The sequence below is a fragment of the Euprymna scolopes genome, chromosome 7 (assembly GCF_053919585.1).
Source record: "Euprymna scolopes isolate OS-2025 chromosome 7, ASM5391958v1, whole genome shotgun sequence".
Lineage (NCBI taxonomy): Eukaryota > Metazoa > Mollusca > Cephalopoda > Sepiida > Sepiolidae > Euprymna > Euprymna scolopes.
This window is the reverse complement of record NC_136488.1, coordinates 143,622,355-143,646,348: the sequence shown is the minus strand read 5'-3', so window position 1 is coordinate 143,646,348 and position 23,994 is coordinate 143,622,355. Positions and strand designations below refer to the sequence as shown.

The window sequence follows — 23,994 nt, the reverse complement described above, 5'->3', positions numbered from 1 at the left end:
TTGACCACCAGGGCGGTCAGACGTCTAGACAGGGGTGGACAGACAGCTAGGAGCGGGCTGTATGAACAGAAGATGTAGACTAACTGCAGATCCAGTGAAAACCATTTGAGACAACTGTAATAAATTTATATTACAAAAATATAAAGAGTTGTTTTAATGGCTTCACAAATAAGAACAGATGTCTCAATTATATGGTGCTGATTGTTCCTTGGTTCGTCACGGAGTAGTGGGAAGATACAGAACTCTTCAAGAAAAAGGTATGAAGCATATATTATTCTTCTTATATATGACCTGTAATTATATCCCGTGATAAGTCTCATACAACAGGATTCAGTTTACACGTCAATATCATGTCCTCCTAGCTAAACAACATACATACGATTTATACATTTATTATCTGTCTGTTAAAAGAACAATATCTTACATCCACTACATGACACGTTTTAATATATCATCTCCAATATAAACCAATATACAACACATGCTCCCGTTTATCATAAAAAAAAAAAAAAAAAAATCAATGAAAATCGCCAATTTTTTTTTTTTTTTTTTCAATCAAATCACTTGACTGCCTGCTCAAGTTGAGGGACTCATCGTGGTGCACTGGGAGGAAGCTTCACATGTCTCCTCGCAGTGACGTAGTCCACAAAACATTGTGGTTTACATTGCACTGTAGAGAACCTAATGTTATTTGATAAAATTATTTTGTATATAACAGGTTTAAAATGCAAATATGGTTCAATTGTGCTTTAAACAGAAGCATTCATTTCAAATGCGCAGCTGTCATATCAATGAACCTACTGTTGATTTTATATGCTGACTTGTATAGTAATAAACCTCAAATGCACTTGTAATATTAGACTATATGGCTTGGTCAAAAATCGGCCATTCCTTTCAGATTTTTTCTATTATCAATTCTGATATAAAACTTATATAAGAACACTGCCAAATATATAATGTACATCTATGTGAAATTTCATAAAAGTCAGCCCAGCCGTTTTGGAGTCCATAGGGAACGAATTCATAAACTTGCTTTTACATAAGAGATAATTGATAACCATAACAGGTTTCATCATTCTGACACACCTAAGATAAAGTAAAAAAAAAAATCTTTTTAAATTGTGATCTCTAGTCTAAAAGGCATTCACTTTTTTTTTTATAAAAAAAATCACAAGTTTGCACAAAATTAAAACAACTTTTTGTTTTATAAAAATAAATAGAACTCTTCAATAGTCGATAACACTGCAACATTTCAGGTTTAAAAAAGTACATACCACATAAGGTTTGTTTTGGTGTAAGAAAAGTATTGATACTAAATCAGTAGTTTATTTCTCTAAATTAAGCACCATTTTCATGTACTATATATCATTTTTTATTATCGGTTACGAATGAAAAACAATTGTCAGTTTAAACATTTGCCCTCTAAACCCTCTTGTGTTGAGCGTCATCCTACCAGGGTTCCATTTTCTTTTAAAATGTTTCTCCATCACTAAAATATCCTGATGGAATTCCTCACCATGTTCTTCACTCACATCACTAAGATTCTCTGCAAAAGTCTTTGAAAGTAACAAATACAAAAAGGCCAGAAATGGATTTCTCATGCCTTCATGGAATATAAAAAAAAATGGCCATAATTCATAATATAAATACTGAAAAAAAAAAAAAAAAAAAAAAAGCTGAAAGTAAAATTAAAAAAAAATAAAAATGCTGAAAATAAAATTTAAGAAAGTATACTGAAAATAAAATAAAATAAAAACACTTTCAGAAAATTTCAAAGAAAAAAAAAAATTTATTTTTTTTCCCTGGTAGTGTCCTGTTATTTTCGGTTTAGTCTTTTAAGCTGGAGCTAATCTTGGTGTGGATGTCATTCTGCCCAAATTGACAACTGCCATGTCCCATGCATATATTACTGCTTATCAAGTGCCTCAAAGAGACAAACTGTAGAGAAAAAAAAAAAAAATAATAGTCCTGATTTTTTTTTTTTAAAGAGTTTTTTAAAATTTTTTTTAAAGGAATCTGTGTGTAAAATCCGTTTTCCTTGTATAATTTGAAAGATTTTTATATTTCATGGGATTTTTATTTTTTCCCTTTTATTTCCCTTCTTTCAATCAGAAGAAAACAAAAACAAAAAAACACTATCCCTATAAAGGGATAAAGAAAAAAAAAAAAAGTAAAATTCTAACTTTGGTCGACCAATTTGTATTGATTTTGCAATGCGTTATCCCTTCACCTTATAAAACAAAACGTTTTTGAAAGGAGAAATTTTTGTTGTGTTAATATTTCTTGGCAACAAATTTTCGTTGGGGTTTTTGTTTTTTTACCTTTTTTCTTCCCGTTAAGTTCCAAAGTTTTTTTTTTTTTTTTTTTTTTTTTTTTTAATTATATATTTAAAAAAAAAAAAAAATTCAAGTTTGTTTTTTTATCGTTTATTTTTTAATGTTTTTAGTTTTCTAATTTGAGGAAAAAAAAAAAAAAAAAAAAAAAAAAATTATATAATACCCCTTTCGTAATTTTTTTCTTTTTAAATCCAGAATGTTTGAATTATCAGCCAAGTGATACAGGACAACACTGAAACCAGTGATAATGTAAGCTCAAAAATTAAATGATTTAAAATTTGTTTAATAGTTTTTGTTTTTTTTTAAAGTTTTTTTTTTTGTTTGTTTTCAGTCATTCCAGGAGATTTCCAGTAGTAATAGTAGTAGTATTAGGATGAAAGAGTAAATCCGAATGTCCGCCATAAAAGCTGGACACAGGCAAAGAAAAAAAAAAAAAGTCAATCTAACAGTGTACAAGTAGTAGTAGTAGGAGGAGGAGGGAGGAAGAGGGGAGGAGTAATAATGCAAACGAGCATTGGGAGTCTTCATTACTCAGCAGGTGTGCTGGAATTTACAGGGCGATTGTTTTTCTTCATTGGAACTTCTGGCTTTAAAGGTGCTACTGGCTCCTACAAGAGAAAAACGAAAAAGTAAAATGAGACGTTTGAAAACTGGTTAAAAATTTTTTTTTTTAATGCAAATCTTGGTTTGATGGTTTTGTTTTACAGCAAAAAACCTTTTTAGGGTCATTTAATGCAGAATCTGGTCATTTTGGAAGAAGTTTTTCCAGCTAATTTACATTTTCAATTTCAAGCAAATTTTTACTTTTCGATTTAAATTCTAAATTTGATAATGAATACAACTAGTATTACCAAAACTTTTTTTTTTTTTAATTCAAAAACAGTCTTTCAATCCAAATTACAGTTCTCAAATATCTAGTTCAAATTTTCTAAATGCTGTGGTAACCATAAAAAGTTCTGCACCCTCTTAGTCAACTAAAGACATTAGTAATTTGTAAGCAAAGCTTTTTTTTTCTTCTTTTTTTTTAACAAGTTTCTTTATTGAGCCAACAATTGAATAAAAAAAGTCACTGTTGCATGTTAAATGAATCATGTGCCTTTTTTTTTTTTTTTTTTTTTTTACTCTTATGCTTTAAAATAGTGTTGGGACGATTCCTAAATTTTTTTTTCCAATTCCAGGAACATGTTGATTAACGACTCCGACACCAAGTACGATTCCAATTCCGATTCCCGTGGAATTGTTTCGAAATATACCATGATATAATCAAAAGTTTTTGTGTAGCAAAAATATTTGGTACAGCGAAAAAGTAGAAATACAATTAAGGGAATTTCGAAAACGATTTTTTTCATAAAATTTTTTTCATTGAAGAGAAAAGTCAAAACAAATATTTTAACCATGAATTAAATATGCACCCTGAAATTAATAACAATCAATTTCAGGAGTTATTTTATATATTAAAAAATATAAAGAAAAAGGGCGGACATATACGAATGCTACCCCTGTAGCGAAATATGCATTGGCTCCGATGTTGTATGTTGTTTGACTGAGGGAGAAGTTATTTTTACAAGGACAGAATTTTTGCGTGTGTGACCTAGTTTATTTATTTTGGCTTGAAATTTGCGCATGATTTTTGTTATGATTTTCTAGGTTTTTTTTATTCTGGATGGATTTTTTTTTTTTTTTTGCCAGAGTTTATATAATTATGAACAGGAAAATTGGTGAAAGTCAAAACGGAATCCGCTATTTTTAAATATTATTTTCAAGTTTAATTATGTTCACAAGACTATAAACCATTCACAAAATTTTGTGGATCCGCTTACTGGTGTTTGCACTAACAATATTGAAGCCTACTGATTTCGTATGAAAAGAAGGCCGAAATACATATTGGGATCAGTAGAAACAATTAAACGGTCTCATGTCGATGTGGCCATGTATAGAGAGGTTTATAACATGAAAAGTGAAAAAATATTAGATAATTTTGAAACATTTTTAGAGCATGTTCATAAAAAATATGGTAATTAAAAAAAATCCTAATAAGCTTGGGGGGGGGGGATGTTTTGAACAATTAAAATTTTTATTTTTGAAAAAAAAAAATTATTATTAAAACAAAAACAGTATGTTCTCGTCAAGTAGATTTTATTTTATTCAAGAAAATAAAAAGGTACTCATGCACTTATTGAGCTGTGCTGAAATAATGACATTATTTACAAAGCCATTCTTAAGATGGGGACGGGAAGGTGTTGTATACCCATTCTATACTTTCACCTAACAATCTAATAAAAACCGGTATCGTAAAACTTTAATTAAACTTAAAAGTACTTTTTAAAAATCGCGCGGATCAGTAAGTGCACTAGCACCAAATAAAATTTCACTGTGTTTCGATCTATGACATTCCATGAAGTACATACACGCTAAAGCTTTTTGTTTATCGCCACAAGTGCTAATTTTTACTAAAAACTCTTCAAACATTGGACGAGTCACTTAAACCACTAAAAATAAAAATAACGGTAACATAAGTGCATAAGCACCAAAAAAAAATTTATGTTTTGCTTTCATTTTGTTTTTTAAACCCGGCAAAAAAATAAAAAAATAAATAAAAAACAGAAGAATACAAATATATAGAGAAATATCATGAAACTTTAATTAAACTTGAAAATAATATTTAAAAATAGCGTGGATTCCATTTTGACTACATAAACTACGCCAAAAAAACACAAAATCATAACAAAAATCAGTGAAGCTTAGATAAGTAGGTCCCGCAGACAAGCCTCGTTCTGACATTCGGAAAATTTAGGTTAACAACCAGTGAAACTACCGAAAAGTAACCCTTTTTGAACGAAAATGGATATAAACAATATTTTTAAAAATTATTTATTTTACTTAAAAACAAAATATAAACATATATAAACATAACATTTTAGATAATTTTAAATAAAAATTCATTGTAAAGAATTCTTTTTAAAATAATTATTGAAAAATATTGCAAAGTGTTTACATAGCTGGTTCTTTGGGATAATAGGGGCGCCTGAAACCTCCCTTCCAAAACAAAAAAAGCTTTAGTGTTTTTTACTATTTTAAAGCACTTTTTTCTTTTTTTGACACACGAGTAGTGGCTAGTTAACTTAGAAAAAGTGCGCATGGCAGGAATTCTTCATGGTTTAAATGTATTGTAATGCTTTTATGGTGGTCGAAAAATGTTTTTCAGTCACCGTATTACTTCCTATTTACTTGCCTTCTTATGAGGGCAGAGTTAGACACAAGGTCAATTTTTAATGTAGAGAAGCATTTATTACTAAAAAACGAAATGGTGAAATATAAAAGCAAGTTAAGCTAAAAATGAAAAAACTTTAATTCAAAGAATTAAAGAAAAAAAAAATTCAAAGAAATTTCGAAACTCGTTAAGCTAAATAAAGATTACCTTTAAAGTAATTAATAAAATTCTTGTACATCATATTGAATGTTATGAAAAGTTCTATGACGATTTTATAAATTTTTTACAGAATTAATCTCACTTCAAACAAACAGTTCAACTTAAAAATAGAGAATCGTAAATCTAAGGTATTTTTTAACGATGTGATTCCCCGCAAAATACACGATTCTTACGATTAACGATTCCAATTTCCCACCACTACTTTAAAGGACTAAAACAAATTAGATTTGTGGAATAATAACTAAGAAATCCAGAACACAAGCTATTTACAATGTCTGAATCATGTTAAATTTTTCATTTTAGATAGCCATGACCACATTTATAACAATCACCCCTTTTTTTATTGAAAACATTCCCTTGCCCATCGGTTTTAAACTAATATAAATCACTTGTAAAACGAGAAATGAAGATTGTCAGAGTACAAAGGAGGGGGGGTAGTAGACTTTCAATATCTAAAATAAGTATACAATTTGCTGAAAATTTAAATTTCATACCATTCAAAAGATCAGAATTTGGAGGGGGGGGGGGTGAAATTAAAAAAAAAAAAAATTTCTGGAGTCAGCTACTGGACACTACAGACTGGCATTCATGTTTATGAGTGAATAAATAGAAAATTTTAATAAAAAATTTTTTTTAAATTAAAAAAAGTCAAAACATGGAAAAAATTATAGCAGACATCTGAGAAAAAAAAAAAAAAAAAAAAAAAAAAAAAAAAAAAAGAAGCACTGTGCACTATCAAGGTATAAGTGGGCGTGTTCATCAATTATACCCGAATGTCAGCACAACTTTATGGCACAATGACTATATTTTCTGTTTGAAAACTGCAGAGGTACATTGAACAGGTAGCACTCGCAGACCTGACAAAAGCACTAAAACACTAAATACAGAGCAGCACTGGACAATCCGCAGTAAAATTGAATGCCCACCAGGATTTGTGAGAATGTTTAAATTTCATCAGAAAATGAAAGCATGCTTTCACTTTGGCAGTGCACTCTTTGAACCAATATCTGGACACTGCAAGCCTATCCTGCCTTGACAGAGTACAAAATAGACTTCATAGCTTAGTGGGGAATGCCCTTTTCTCTTCCCTGCAGCCTCTCTCCCACAGAAGAGACGTTGCGAGCCTGTCTTTGTTTTATCGTTATTTCCATGGCAAGTGCTCGTTTGAGCTCCAATCTCTCGCCAATCTTCCACGAGAAACACCCGTCTGGCTGAAACTGTCAATTTTCCGCACTCTTTATCTGTGCCTAAATCCAAACAGATTCCATGAGCAGAGCTTTCTTAGAAGTGCACGACTGTGGAACTCTTCCATTTGCCTGTGTGGATGTCTTCAAGTCCAACATAAACAAATTCCCGACAAACCACCCTCTTAAGTAAGACACTATCAAAACCCCCAATACTAATGATTACTACAATACTATCTCATTGATTACTGAACACGCAATAACCTTATCTCTGAGTGGCCTCCGGGCCTTGAGAAGTGGTGACCTCCATGTAAAAAAAAAAAAAAAAAAAAAAAAAAAACACTGGTCTTTAACATGGTAAAATTCGGTACTTGTGCATTTAACGAACCAGACATAACTCAGCATTTGCTCGGCTTTGTCCGACGTAGGACGTCAACAGCTCGGGGTTTGCTGCTGTTTGACGAAACATGGTCATCAGCCAATCAAAAGCTGCGCGCTTAGTTTCAACTTGACGCGTGTGCGCGTGTCGAGCAGCAGACGAAAGAATTTCGATATGGGTGTTCGAGATGGTGGCGACTAGGAATCTCCAGCGCGAATGTGGGTTGCGGTCACGCCACACAATTGTGGACTGGAAGAATTTCCTGCGAGATATAACATGCCGGGATTACTTTCTCAGGAATCCCCGGTAGATAGGAGGCCCAGCGGCAGGATATACGGTCAAAATCGATGAGTGTTTTCAACCGCCGGAAACACAATGTCGGCAAATGTCTAACACCAGTCTGGGTCCTCGGTGGATATGCCAACCCCGCCCAAAAGGAGTTTTTTTTTTTTGGTTAACGTAGCAAATAGGAATGCTGAAACCCTCCAACTAATAAGAAAATACATTCTGCCGAGGACCACGCACAGTCGTATCAGACTGTTGAAGCAAAGTGGGAGGAGAGGGGTATCACTATTTAATGGTGAACAACCACCATAGCCCTAATTTTGTAGATCCCATAAAAAAAAAAAAATGTTCCTTTTCTTTTTCTTACGATTTTTCTTTTTTGTACGTAAATAGTTAAAAAAAAAAAAGTTTCATAAAAACAATTACTCACTATTATTTGTTAAAAAAAAAAAAAAAATCCTACAAATATTTTGCAAACAGAAAATTTCAAACAATAATACTAATAAAAAAACAAAAAACATGAACGGTAGGTTTTTGCTTTTTTTACTTATTTATTTTTGGATGTTTCTATATTTTACAATTTCATTTTACAGTTATTTTGTTGTAGTGTTGTTTTTATTTTATCGGCAACGCTCAGTTTTATCCGGATGTTGACGTCATCAGTCGGTCAAATACTGAATTACGTCTGGTTCGTTAAATGCACAAGTACCTAAAATTCTTACATTAATGTTCTTTATTTTGCAATGACTACTCATAACAGAGTAGTTACACATTTCCTCACCACGAGCAGAATCTTCAACTTCATTCGATTTAATTCAAAGTCCAAGACTCATGCAATTGATGCAGGAATTGATATGTTGATGCAGACTTAGTTGTCTCCACCAAGGAGAACATGCTGATAGAAATAAACTGTTTTTTGAGCTTCTCCTTACTATCTTTAGACTCTGCAACCTGAAGAAAACTACAATACTATTCACCACTTCATTGGGACTCTAGTATGTTGAACCCAACATCTACGTCAAGTGGACTAGATTAACTATAGGTAATCGCTTCACACATCAGGCAGTATCCAAAATACTTCTAAAGATCGAAAGAGCTAGCAGACTCTTGGTAAACTTACCAAAGTTTGGGCAATCAGATATCATCAAAACTAAGTGTTTAAAAATCAGGTGACTTGTCCATACTCCTAAATTCTTTAGAAAAATGAATCGCCTACCAACAACACTGCAACACTCTGGAGAGTTTGCACCAAACATGCCCCAGGAGGATCCTAAATATCAATTTTTGATCGCTTCCACCAGATCCCAGTTTTACAGCCATAAGTGCATTATATGCAGTTACTTTGTGCTTGGCTGGGCACCTTGTTAAAATGGAAGGGACCATGTTCCTAAAACAACTTATATGGGAAATACAGTATGGTAAACATCCAGACGCGTCAACGAGAAGTTTTAAAAATGCAGTTAAAGACAATCTAAAGACATTAGAAATAAGAGGATGGTTTGGCAGCAGATTTAAGACAAAGCAACTAAAGTACTCCATTTTAAAACATGTTTTGCAGATGTGGGCAATGTCGAATGTTCGCAACATTTTAGCCCATGCGCGTGGTTTTTACAACAATCTTCAAGGGCTAATGTATTGAGACACACAAGATCCCACGAGAACTATGCGAGTATTAAACAGGTATAATTCATACATAGCAATATTCTTTTGCTATATTTGCAGTAACAATTACTACACCATTTGCGTGCCCACAATCAGACATTAGTCTTATATTAACATCCTTCCGTCAAGTGGACATCACCATATATAATATACTGCATCGTTATCAACAAGTGATGCTTGCTTTTTCTAGGTAACTTCATGTGAGCTGGATAGGATAAAATATACTGCATTTAAAATTAGCTTGAATACCCATCACTTCAAAATAAAATATTTAAAGTTGGAAAAATAATCTCTTATTACACAAATAATCAAGACTTCTTTCATAGATAACATCAATAACACCATGAGATAACAGATACAAGTTTAAATTCGGATCATATTTTTTGCAATTGGGGATTTTAAAAATGTGGTCCTAATTGAATTCTCATTTTCAATGATTTCATAGTTAAAAAAAAATTCAAACTAAATTGATAGTTGGATTATGATTTAGTTTCTGTTCCAATTTCTTAAATTTGCAATGATAATTAGAAATGTTGTACATGCAAGTCCTTAAAGTTTTCAGTTAATTGCTATGCTGCATCAATTTCTATGACCCCCCCCCCAATTATTATAAGCCATTTCTAATGAGTTTAGATCAATAGAATCGCAATGATCAATAAAGATAACGGACCCTTTGTGTGTGTGTATCTTGATATTGAAAATTTATTCAAATTAAAATAATTATAAACCTATAAAAGGAAAGTATACTAAATTTTAATTATTCGAAAAGGAGTACAAATAAAATGAGAAAAACCTTATTCCATGGAGTTTTGAAGAATGCAATTCTTCTCGTCAGAGGGAAGCAGTTTGCAAAATATATGATACATTTTGCAGGTTAATGCATCACAGGAAACAAATATGAAGTTTATCATATTTGCATAAAAAAGTCATTTAACAGTTTGAGACAGTTTATAGGGATTCAAGGAGATTGAGAAAGCAAGAAACTGAAAAAAGAGAGAAAAAAAAAAATCCAATGGGAAAGATGGTAAAATTCAGAACAGGAAAAATCCAAAATGGATCTTTTGAAAATGCATTGGTAATCCATGAGAAAAATATATAAATGTCCAGGGTAAATTGGAGTTTCAAGAAAAAATCATCAGATTGTGGAGAAATCAAGATATGCAACTTTTTTTTTTTTTTTTTAAATAACGGATCAAGGAAAAGGAGGGTATTAAAATAAAGATATCAAATGAGATCAGGAAAAGGGGTGGTGACAGAAAAAGAGACACACAGGATTCATACAGATTTTCAGGTCTTCTCTAAACAAAATTGAAGTTTTAAAAGCAAAATTTGATATGTAAAGAATGATATAAGCAAAAACTAATATTTTAATATTTTTGATTTTGAACTTCACTTTAGTTACATCTATAAAGTATATCGATAACATCAGGTAGCTTAGTGATAAAGGGGCATCACTCTTGTATAAACAATACTGGAAATAATGCAGTTTCAGAAGAATGTATTTTGATTTTATTTTTACTATTATGACACATTTTTACTCAATATAAAGAACACGATTTTCAAGACAAAGCTATAAACCTTTTCAAGCCTATACGAACTCCGATAACACCTATCCTCCTTCAGGGATCAATTTTTCATTTTGAAACTTGATTGGATTTTTCAATACAGAGATATACCGTATACATCATAAAATTTTTTTTTTTTTTAAATGATTTTTGCATGTACCTATGAGAGTTTGATGTAAAAATAAAAATTTTAAAAACAGTAAAACTTATTCTCTATATGAAATTAAGTCAACCAAAATATCATACTCTAGTTAATATAATGTAAAGTACAATCTGCTAAAACAGTGTTTCCACTGAATTGTTAAATACGCAAGAACACATGCTGTTAGAACCGAGAAATTCTTTATGGAGTTGTAGTATTGTGGAGTGGCCCCCAGGTTGGGAAATCGTAATAGTGCGTAGGACTCCCTGGCTGTGGCACATAGCAGTTTTAATTACGTCGATCGTCCGTGGGTTCACCTGTTCCAGCCATCCATTACATAACAGTAACTGGTCATTGTTTGCAAGAGATCCAAATAACTTTGAAATTGGCTTCGGTTGATGGGGAAATGGTGGCCTCCGTCTTGCCTGGAGGTGGATTGATCAGCATGATTGTTCTTGGTTTGAAATAAAACTAGTCAAACAGAGGAAAAGGGAACACGAATGATGAGAAAATGTAAGCTCACCTCAATCGCTTGAATATGGCCAATACAACATTTTCTAATATACATAAAAGCATTACATTTGCTATACGGGTGTTCTTTTCTGTTAATTACTTTTCGCCTATAATACAGAAACTTGACATTTAAGGAATGATTGTATGGAGGTCATATTTATACTTTTTTGTTTAAAATATCCAAGCGAGCAGAATTAAAATTATATATATATATATATATATATATATATATATATATACACACACGCAAAGTTTCAGATGAAAAACTAAAGTAGAAGTAAAATAGAAAACATTTGAGTCTGCAAATACCACATTTGCAAAGCGCTCCACCCAGTTTTGTGTAAAATAAGGTTCTATATAGTTTAACTTTAATGTTTTTTTTTTTTGTTTTTTTTAAAAACCACTGCTATTTGAAGTTTATGGAAGCGAATTGACACATGGGTTAATACAAGTATTTCATGAAACTTTCAAATAAATTTTGTACAACATGAATGAAATAAGTTGCACAAGCTTTTAAAACAATTTCTGTACTTGAATAAAAAATTTTGTAGAGAAAACTTAGCTTTACATAAATTGGTTTGAGGTGGGAGGATTTATAATAAAAATAATAAAAAAAAAAAAAAACACTAGTCATGTTAAAAATAAAATTCCATTAAAACTTTTTTTTTTTTTTTTTTACTCATTACGAGTGATTTAGAATATTTTTGCAACATTTAAAATTTTTAAAGATTTAAATACCTGCACAAAATTCTTTTAATGTAAATTTAATGAAACATTTCCTATGGCACCATGTTAGTATTTCATTTCCCGTTTTTAAATTTTAAAATATTGTATTTTAATAGATTTCAGATTTATTATTTCCTGTTCTAATAAAAAATAATTAAAATATGTACATTCCTTGCATGTATTTGTTTAATGGTAATAGCACTAAAAATCAAACCGTTTCAGTTGTCTAATAAATAAAAAAGTTAGAACAATTGGTGTAGTTTCTAGCATATAGGTGAGACCAGAAAACTGCAGTTTTTACCAGTAAATTGACCAGCTAATATTTAGATTAGAGTTTTATGCAGGAAAAAAAAAAAAAGAAAAAACAAAAACTTATTGATAGGAGTGGGTGAAATAAGTGAATTTGGGGAGGGGGGAGGAGTAAACAGCTTTAAACAAAAGGAGTCAAATATATAAAACCATTATAAAAGGGATGGTAGAATTTCAAATTTTTCAGTTAATCTGATGAATTCCTTTAATAAAAGGAAACAAACTTTCTTTTAGTATATTTTATACTAAGTTTTACTAATGTATTAAGCATTACTGAAATATTAAAACAAGCTGAGATTGCGGGGGGCCTCCCTCCATGAGTGAATAAATCTGTTCTGTCAAAAATTTACTTTTAACATGACTAATGTGTGTGCAAAAATATTTTTAAACATTCAAGGAATGGTTGAGAAAAGTGTAAACAAACAAAAGTGAATTACTCCAATACCTCCTTTGTCATGGGACCAAAAATATATAATATCTTACAAGTGCCTATCTTCTATCCATAAAAAACAATGTTTGTATTATAGAAATCTATGCTAACAGTTAAATAAGTTTAAATAAGAGTAAAGTTTTTCACAGAATTTAAGGGCACTATTGACATTTTCCTTCAATTCCATCTGGGATCACAATGGCCAATAGTCAGTTAAGTCCATAAAATAAACATTAGAATGTATATATATATATATATATATATATATATATAAAAATGAAACATTTAAAAATTGGTTTCCTTAGTTTTATTAAAAGTAAAAAACAAAGTTTTGATTGGTGTTCTATTTATTATAGCCAGTTCATAACTATTTAAATTAGTAACACCACATCCCTAACAATTTTCTCACATTGCAAATGTTATTTTTAACTGTTCTTTTAATAAAAATATTGTAAATATGATTGAGATTTTTTCCTAAAAAATTTAAACCAGCAATATCTCCATTGATTTTGCATTAAGTACTTATTTTAAATCAACAGGCTATAACTCACTAGTTTTTACTGAACAAAAAGTCCAGTATATTATTAATTTTTAAACTAGTGGATAAACTGTAAACCCAAAACGTAATTGAATCAAGAGTGTTCACAATATGGATTCAGTATTGGATATCAATACAAATCAAGCCGTCAATGACAAAAATACCTTCCCCTCCCATTACAGTATAAATAGTTCTGTGTTAGTTCAAGATTAAATATGGCAACACGGATATCAACGAATCCAAAAAGAAATTTGAAGGAGTTTTTGATGAATCTTCAGAATTAATAGCCATGAGCAATGATTCAAGAATTTATTAAAGAATTTGGTATTTCACCACGATTATATCCCAACATTTCAAAGCAATATGCAAAGTAAAGAAAATGGGTTTCACATGAAACTCAAGTAAAAAAAAAATATTGTCATTTTCAAGTTTGTCCATTATATACGAGTCAAAAGCGTTTTGTTTTAATTCAAATCATAACTATATTCTAAAACTAGGTTACACAAAGTAATCTGATAAGTAGGTTTCATTGACTGCCTGGCTATTTGCGATTTATCCAATATATTTTGAAAGACTGTGGCTAAACTTTGAGATCTAAGATATGAAGTTCTGTAGCATTTGTAAGAGAAATTTGTTTAACCATTATGTTGTTTATATTTACAACAAAAGCTTTAGCAATAGCAGATATCAATTCATTTATAAAGATTTCTACAGATGCGATGATTGTTGGAAAAGGATAACACAATTTGATCATATTTTAAATAATTAGAATACATAAGCAAAAGAATTGTTGCATGAAATGGTAGATATAATTAAACAGATGACCAACATTAATGCTTAATGGCAGAGTCATATTTCTTAAACCTCAGTGCTCTACAAATTTATCTTTAGTTGACCTTTGACCACTAAATATTTTCGTTTACCAGCCAAATAGAAAAGTTACTAGCCAAGCCCACATGATTTTTAGAATATGATATCTTCGTTCTATGACGAGTATGTATATCAAAGATTTTTCTGTATTTTTTTTTTTTTTTTTTTAATAAGTGTAATTCTAAATATGCAACGGACTTTATGTTGATACTTGAAGGTATAAACATTCGAATTTCCTCAGATGTTTTTTAAACAGCTTTTGTTAAAATAAAAGTATATTGTTTCGTTAAACCTTTTATTTTCTTTTTAAATAATCTGACTGCTCGTCTTATTAAAAGAAAAAAAAATGCGAAGATATTTTTCACTCAGTAGTGAACTTTAGAAAATTGTCAGTGAAAGAAATACAATCGCCAAAAGATAAACGTTTCATTATTTCTAGTCACCACTTTGGAAAATCACTTGCAATGTAGAGCCTTGAACCTAATAAAAAGATTAGCAGGCATTGTGCTTTGTAAACTAACATTAAAATCTTATTAAAAAAAAAAAATAAATAAATAAAAAAAAGGGGAAAAATTTAAAAAGAAAATAACAGCTTTTAAAATGTATTGATTTGAAGAGGATACAAAACTAATATTCAAATGTCAACTAATGCATCTGATGTACACTTCTCCACACAACTAGAAAGTCTATACAACCTTTGCATTTTTTCCTTTATTAAAACTATGGTTATCAATAGACAGAGCTACCAAGCTGATTAGAGAATGCTTAAAACTTAATATCATGATAGTTAGCCAATACAGAGAGTCTAATGTGAATGTATATCGCTGCAGGTTTGGTCTGTTCAGCCGCAGCACAGAGCGATATTTAAACATTGTGGTGGAGCAACAGAAGCAACGATTATATTCTGGAGAGTAGACAGCAGATCTAATCCAAGCAGATCATATACTCCAGAGGGAACAGGATCGTGGCAGTGAATATGTGGCATATATCTGATGGCACGATGCTGTAGACACTCAAGAGAATCAAAGAACACCTTGCCAACTCTGGCAAACATTGTGATAAAATGTTTAGTATTTCAAAATATGTTATCAGGAGTGGTTCAGTGAAACTGGGCAAACAATGTAACCATAATTACTTACTCCAGTTTTTTTTTTTTGCTTAATTTTTGCTTAATTTTAATAATTTTTCAAGATTTTTTTTACTGGAAAATATTTCTGTAAAATTTTTTAATTAGAGTTATCCTAATTTTTATTTATTTTTTTTATTTTATTTCGGACTATTAGTCTCATCTTTATTAGTAGTTGTTTTTGGATCTTTGTGAACCAATAAAAAAAAAAGATCCAAAAACAACAACTAATAAAGATGAGACTAATAGTCCGAAATAAAAAAAAAAAAAATTAACATAACGCTCATCTCAAAAAATGAATTCCAATTAAGGAATAATAATAATATATATATATATAAATAAAACTTACTTTCACCATGATTAATGTTTGTGCAAAGTTTTTTAAAAATCCAAGATGTGGTTATTGAGAAAAGTTCGAGCAAACGAACGGAATGAGAGCGAATTACTAGATCCAACCCCCTCCTTTGCCATGGAAGGGGAACACACACAATTTTAAAATATTGTGAACTAGCATGCTACCTGGCATTGTCTGGTCATAAAATATGCATAAATATTAGTCTAATTCCTGCAGATTTATTATAGAGCCAATTCTCTATTGATTATTATCCAATATATAGTAATGATTTCAAAAGTTATAAAAAAAAAAAAAATACTTAAGTACTATCTGCTAGAATCGAAACCAGAACATTTAGCACTCCAGCCTTAATAGTCATTTATCTATCCTGTATTGTTACCATCCAAGATAAGAAAATCAACCAGAGTTAATTGACCAAATAAAAAAAAATTAATGGATAAGGACCATCGTGTGCCTATAGAGACAATAAGTACACAGTTTTATATCAGTGTAGGAACTGTACGCACAAGTATTCGCAAGGAACAGAAGATGCGGAAGGTTTGCATGAAGTTAAGTTTGTCCCGAGGGTATACAGAAAAGATCAGAAAGACGTTGTCATGATCAAGATGGGCATCAAGACAGTTCCTCAGCCTCCCTATAGTCCAAACTTTACTCCCTGTGACTTTTGGTTATTCCCTAAGCTCAAGGAAAATCTTAGAGGCTATCGTTATGAGACAATTGAGAAGAGGCTGTGACAAGAGTCATTGACAAGCTCACACAAGAGTGGTTAAACGTGCCCAGAAATGCATAGATGTTAATGGGGAGCACTTCCAGCATCTTTTAGGACATAACAGGTAATTTAAACAATAAAAGAATGTTCATCCTCTCTACTACATTTTTTTCTGGGCTACCTTTTAAGTGGGCCACCCTGTATAACATTTACAATACATGGATCTGGATTGGGCACTAAGAACTAAAGTACTTAAAATCAGATAGAATAACCTAGTTTTCATTTCTAAAAAGTAACTTTAAATCTGGCTCAACTATTTTAGAAAAATAAAAAAATTATATTTCATAGAAAAAAATAAAAATAATTCAATCAGTTTCTGAACACTTTTTTCAAATCAAATAAAACTTTAATTAGGTATTACCAACTAATTTAGAGTGGAAAAAAAAAAAAAAAAAAAAAAAGGTAAATATAATTAAATTTCATTTGTGATACCGTTTTTTGGGTGGGGATATTTTGTAGAAATTTTAGACCTAAAAATTTAACTCTTTTATAAATATACAATTCTTTCTTGTATCATTAAAATTTTTTTCTCCAGTTAAGTCACTATTATCACTGATAGATTTTTTTTTATGTGAAAGGGGAAAAAAGTTGAAAACTTTTAGTGAATGAAATAAAACTTTTCACTCAAATTAAGTCTACAATTTAAATCAGATTTATTAAAAAAAAATCTAGCTTTATCTTTGATGCACTATGAATCTTTAAGATTCAATGTTAGTTGTTTGAATTAATCTTATACAAAGTTGTGTTGCTGTGTAATTTTTACATTTTTTTTTTTTTTTGAAGAGTCATCCATCTATCCAGCGCAGCCATAGCTGAGATTGAACTCGTTACACAAGTTTGTAGTGCAATTCAAATCTTGTCTCATTTTGAAGGGCAATAGAATTTTACCCTATATTTTAGGCTAGTTTGATTAAATAATTATTGCTTCCATAATGATTTTTGTTTACTACAAGTTGATACATTTATAAAAAAAAAAAAAAAAAAAAAAAATGTATTTGTTTGAAGCCTGTGTTTTTACTTGAAACTGGACTGAGGAAATTTTCTAATTCCCAAAATTTGAAATAATTTGCTAACTGAGCAATAATTGGTTTATTCGACTACCAAAATAAATTTGGTAACAATGAATGGAAGCTATCCAAATCCAAAACATTTACATAAAACTAGTCATGCAGTTTATTGCCATATATAGTATTTAAAAAAAAAAAAAAAAAAAAAAAAAAAAAATTACCAGAAAAGTAAACAATTTTTTTTTTGGTTAAAATAAAAAAAAACTTCATCCCATATCCTACATTACCAGAAAAGGAAAAAATCAGAGAATGAAATGTCCAAACAAAGCTTAGGGCAGGACCCAAAGTAAAATACTTGAAAGAACGCATCGTGTATAGACTCAACCTAAACTGTCATGTTCTTGTCAATTACGAAAACTATCTACAAAGAGTTTTTACCAACCCCAACAGTCAAATAATTCTTTCAGGTTCACCGTAAAAAAAATAGGTCTTATGACAGATATTTTCCTGTAGTTAAATGAAGAGGACATGCTATAAGATTAATTCCATTAATGAATAAATGCTGAAGAGATCTAAAGTGGATAATCATGACTTGCATCAATAGTGGATGTGTTGTATTTTTGTGTGTGCGCTCGCGCGCGCACACGCACGGTATGTAACAATATTGTGAAATCACAATTGGAAAAAACGTGTTTGCTGCATATAAGAATGAGTATTGCACAAAAAAGTTAACGTAGTGAATTATAACCTTTCACATACAATCTAATGGTGTTTGTAAAAGTTTACAAATTAGTTAAAATAATGAGCATTTTTCTCACATGTGCAACATTTATTTTCACTCAATTTTTCCATCACAAACCTTTTTATGCATTTAGGGGTCTCTGAACCTTTGTAATTATTAAAAAAAAAGGTCTCAATGTGTGTTCCAACTATTTTGAAATTCATATATTACAAAAGCATATTACATTTCACTAAATTTACATACTTTATTTTGAAGATACATAGCCTCTGTTTAGTCTTTAGATACAACTAAAAACAACTGTGTAAAAAAAAAAAAAAAGTGATGTTTTTGCCATTACGTCCATCGCCAAACCGGAAATGGTGAAAATTTAAATTAAGGCTAGGCAATCAAAAAGAGAAGATGACTTTCGAAAATAGCAGCGGGGAAAAAAAAAAAGCGACCCCATCCTTGTAGAAAAGTGCCCACTTGAGGATGAAGAAATTAATGTTTTTAGCCAATTTTTTTATATTTGTCGTCCGAAGGGTCAAGCTTCAAAACAATACTGATCTCGTGAAAATCAGTCACCTGTCGAAAGTTTTAGGCAGACATACATTTAAACAAACAGGTGAGATTTATATTATAGATGGATACCTCCTATAAGGGTAAATATACATGTAATTGTGAAGCAAGAATTTCGCAATCTCTATCACACCTCTACTAAATTGGTGCCGATTGATTCCAATAACAAGAAATCCATACCAACTGGAAACAATGCAGAGATAAGTAGAGAGCACATACAGCACTGTATTTCCTAATAATCACCTTTGACTAAGTTCGATGTCACTTAACTTTGGTCATCTGACAGGAACTGGGGTGTCAACAGCATAATGCCATTTTTTTTTTTTTTTATTAAGTGTTTAGAAAAAGGTTGTGTGTGAGGAATGGGCAACCAAATTACTGTTGATTTTTGACCTACAAACTTGAAACTTTATATATAGGGGACTAACTTGGCCTCATGGAATAAATTCGATTTGGTTTTTAGCTGGTAAAAAAAAAATAGCTGCTAAAGGATGGAAATTGAAAATGGCAGGCGTAAGTTTACTAAACATGTTATTTCTAAGCATGCACAAATGTACATTTATCTCTTTAACAATGTTATTTTAAGTTTTTATGGTTTGAAGATCATAAATAACGTTGTTTGGTTTCAATTCTAGCTGATGGCAACAAAGTCATTTTTATTTTACTTTTGAAATCACGACTATATATTGGGTACAATATAATAATCAATAGAGAATTGGCTCTATAATAATAATAATATGAAATCTGCATAAATGAAAACATCATATTTAAGCATATTTTATGACCAAGCAACATCAGGTATACACACACATACAAAACACTAAAAGCAGAGTTCATTAACGTTGGTTTCCGTCCAACCTTAAGATATACTCTGACAGAATGTACATGCTAAAATGTTTTTTTCTGGGATCAAGTTATGTTTGCAAAAAATTCCAGTTCAATTCTAATTCGCCACAAATTTTAACTAAACAATCGTATCTCAGCCATTGAGGTATTTCTCTTGAAATGTGCAAATTCAACATTTTACCCTGTGTTTCAACTTTAAACAAGAACTTTAACAGAACATTCAAATATCTATGTATCTCATATGGAGACAAAGTGTCAGACCAGTAAAGGAGTCTCCTTAATTTGACAACTTTGAAGAAAACAAAACTAAGCCATTCGAGAATAAAGATTAATGAGATGGATAGATTGTCAGTTATAAGATGAATATTATGAGAGGATTGGAAATTATGAATGGAATGAACTCTCAAGGATTTAGAAGTATCTAATTTTCTATGGAAATCAAAATGTAAAGTGAGATTTTTTTTAAACATAGGAGTCACCATTTATCAAGACCTGGAGGCCACTCGAGGATAAGGGTTATTGAGTGTATAATAGTCAATGGGTTATAATAATTGTTAGATGTGGAAATTTGGTAAATTGGACTACTTAAGGGGACGATTCATCAAGAATTTGTTTACATTGGACTTGTGGATTACTAAATTGTGATCAGCTGGAAAGCAGGCAAACAGAAGAGTTCCACAGACGTGCAGTTCTAAGAAAGAAGCATTGTTTATGGAATCTAGGTTTAGGTACAGATAAAGAACAAGAGAAATTATTGACAGTGGTTTCAGTTAGACAAGTGTTTTTCATGAAAGTTTGGCGAGGGGGAAGGGCCATAGATTGAAACACAGACGAGCACTTGCCATGAAAATAACGATAAAGCAGAGACAGGCTTGCAAAGTTTCTTCTGTGGGAAAGAAGCTGCAGGGAAGAGAAAAGGGCATCCTCCACTAGGCTATGGAGTCAGGCAGGACAAGTCTTTTCTAGCAGCTCCTGCCCATATGTGGCAACAGTCCTCCATCTTTGGACGTATCTGGCTTTTACATAGGTAGAGAATTGCATCAGCAGTGAGATATCTAATGGAGCAGTAGAAGGATCCCAACATTTTTCCAACGACCTTAGCAACAGATTTGATGTACCTGTTCATTTCAGATCAGGAGTAAAGGTCAAGCCCAGAAGCTTGTCAAACATGGAGCCTCCCCAAAGACAAGAGCCATTCATTTTAATTGATGCCAGATGGGAATCAGAACATTGATGTAAAGATAGAAGCTTGGTTTTAGATACATTAAAAGTAACGAGCCACCTCTTTCCCCATTATACCACTCAAGATCAGAGGAGAGAGAATCGGAGAGAACTTTGCCATTTACAGCCTTTAATGTGTTGCCATAGTTGGTAAGAATAAAATTTCAGAAGGGACGTTTTTATGAAAATATTGGTGATAACAAGGATTTCACATGGTCGTGTGTCAACATGGATCCTGGTTTAATACATGTCATGGTAAAAAAATGTTTAAATATATATATATATATATATATACACCTTCTTGGTAAGCTTTTTTCTTTTTTTTTTTAATATTATAGATGTACTAGCAGTTCAGCCCGGCTTTGCTCAGGCCCTATGTAATGTTCATAACTTTATGTGTGTGTGTGTGTATGTATGTATATATATATATATATATATATATATATATATATATATATTAAAAAGTTTGACTCATGTCCAGGTAACCTACATCTAAAATTTCAAGTGTTTAGACCCAAAATTGGCAAAGGAGTTTAGTAGAGTCTGCAAAGGTCAACTCTTTCAACTTTGACCTCTTGGAAGCTAAAATTTTGCCCAAAAACTGATTAAAAGGCTTGTTGCATGTTTGAATACCCTTTATGTAAAATTTCAAATGTTTAGGCCCAAAATTGGTTGAATAGTTTGCCAGAGACCAAAAATCTCGAGTATGTAGACTGAAAATTGACAGTAGTTTGTTGGTAGGGAAATGTATACACACGCAGACAATTTCACTTTTATAGATATATCAAATTTTTTCTAGGGAAGCCATTAATTTTCTCACAAGATTCTTACTTATTCCATCAATAGAGGGCCGTCAACTTGTTGATGGCCATTCTTTAAAGATAATAATTGATAAAATGAAACTTCCAGGATTTCATTTTCAATGGTTACCTTACTAAAATAGAGACCATCATGAAAATTTAATGAAAGATTTGGAATTTTAGTTATTTCTTTACGCACTAATTTTAACATATTTGCCAGATCCAAAAAACAGAAATAATTCAGACTTTAAAGTAAACTAGTACACTGCCCAGTTGTAAAATATTAATTCACAGATTTCATATTTATTATATAATTCTCTAATGATTGTTATCCAATATATAGTAATGATTTCAAAAGTTTGAATAAATAACCTGGCTACCATCAGCTAGAATCGAAATCAAAACGTTTAGCTCTCCAGCCTTAGTCGTTATTTATCGGTCCTGCATTGTTCCTGTCTGAGCTACTGACAGATGGGTATGAAAGGTTACAAATTAAGTGACTATAAGCTACGAATCTTTAATTCTGCACATGTACAACAGTAACAGAAGTAAAAGCTTTATTCGATTTATTCCTGCCAAGGTTAACTGTTGTTTATTCTTCCAATTTTGATCCCCTTAGCTATTTTTACAAGCTGAAAAACAAAATCAAAATTGTTATACAGATCCAAATTTCTTATATATCGTTTCAAGTCTATAAACCTAAAATTCAGAGAGGAGTTTGGTAGAGAATTTCTACACACACACACACACACACACACGCACGCATTTACTAGAACTTTTTTTTTTTTTTTTTAATCCTAAATGCTATGCAATTATGCACGATTTAGAAAATATGCATAAATAGAACCAAACATAATAGTTAAATAAATCCAATCATCCAATAAGGAACCATAAAAGCATGAATTAAATGAAATTCGTTTTTCAAAGAATATGCAAAATAGTTAACATTTAGTTGCTCGCATAACCATGACCAAGTATATTAAGCTAGTTTTAATCATTTTTATATATAAAAAGTAGGCTTTTAATAGCAATGTAAGTGCGACAAAAAACCCAACTTCATACAGATATCGATTAATTGTGCAATCCTTTGGATACATTTTTCTTTTTAATTACGCTACAGTTTACTTTCCAGATAACATTAAAAAGCAGCAAGATTTTTAAAAATAATTAAATGATGCAATGCTAACAATAAAAATTAATGGAGTTTTTTATATATAAAAAAAATAAGTATAAAATAAGTTATTGTTACAATGCCATTTACTCTAGTAGCATTGAGACAACTTCTCTGGCCTCCACTATATCTCAAATTGTGATGGTGTTTGCAAATGTGTAAAATAGCATTTTATATTTAGAGTTTCTTGCTTGCTAATAATTTTAAAGTGTATTCAAATATTAAAAATAAATAAATATATAATAAATATTTCACATGTTTGAATTCATGTTCCGCTTATTTGCACAACACCCAGTTTAGTTGTGTAAAATAAAAACGTCAGTATACTTTAATCTTGCATTTTTTAACCTCCACTATTTCTGGTGTGTGAACTTTTGTCAACTGATGCATAGTATTTAATGGTTTGGATCAAAGTTTCATCATGCAATTTTTAAATAAAGCATCACACATAAATACACACTATCATTAACAAATCTATATATCTATAAAAGTGAACGTGTCTGTCTGTCTGTCTGTCTGTGTGTACATTTCCCTACGCAATAGCTGTCAATTTTTAGTCTATAGACTCGAAATTTGTAATACCGGGTACTGAGATTTGGGAAAATCGATGTGACGGGTTTCAGCCAGAAATTTGGCTATTAAGGGGTCAAATTTCAACGATTTGACCTTTAAGAACTCTACCAAACTCCTCCGACAATTTTGGGTCTAGACACTTGAAATTTTAGATATAGGTTCCTTGAACCTGGATCTAACTTAATAAAGTGATTTGAGCCCGAAACTATAAATTTTAAGGGGTCATAATAGGGGTCAAAATTTTAAAAAATTAACCATTTTTTGTTTTTTTGCACAGCATACACCTCCAAATACCCGAGCAACGCCGGGCACCCCTGCTAGTATATATATAAAAAATAAATTAGATATCCATCTTTAGATGTTCTATTTGTCTCACTACGAGGGCAAAGTTATATATGAAGCATTTTTTTTTTTTGTGGTAAAACATCCAGCTTACCAAAAAGTGGCAATCGAGATA

The 23,994-nt window shown here is 31.0% G+C and overlaps 1 protein-coding gene across 2 annotated transcripts in view; it reads right to left on the bottom strand.

Moving 5' to 3' along the window:
* Nucleotides 1–2,463: 2,463 nt before the first annotated feature.
* The window catches only part of LOC145280017 (YTH domain-containing family protein 2-like), a 66,814-nt gene continuing 45,283 nt past the window's right edge, over nt 2,464–23,994 (bottom strand). For both annotated transcript variants that reach the window (XM_080131659.1, XM_080131658.1), the window contains one exon: nt 2,464–2,944. In XM_080131659.1, coding sequence (XP_079987785.1) covers nt 2,864–2,944 — 81 coding nt within the window. In that variant the 3' untranslated portion in view covers nt 2,464–2,863. The remainder of the gene's footprint in view (nt 2,945–23,994) is intronic.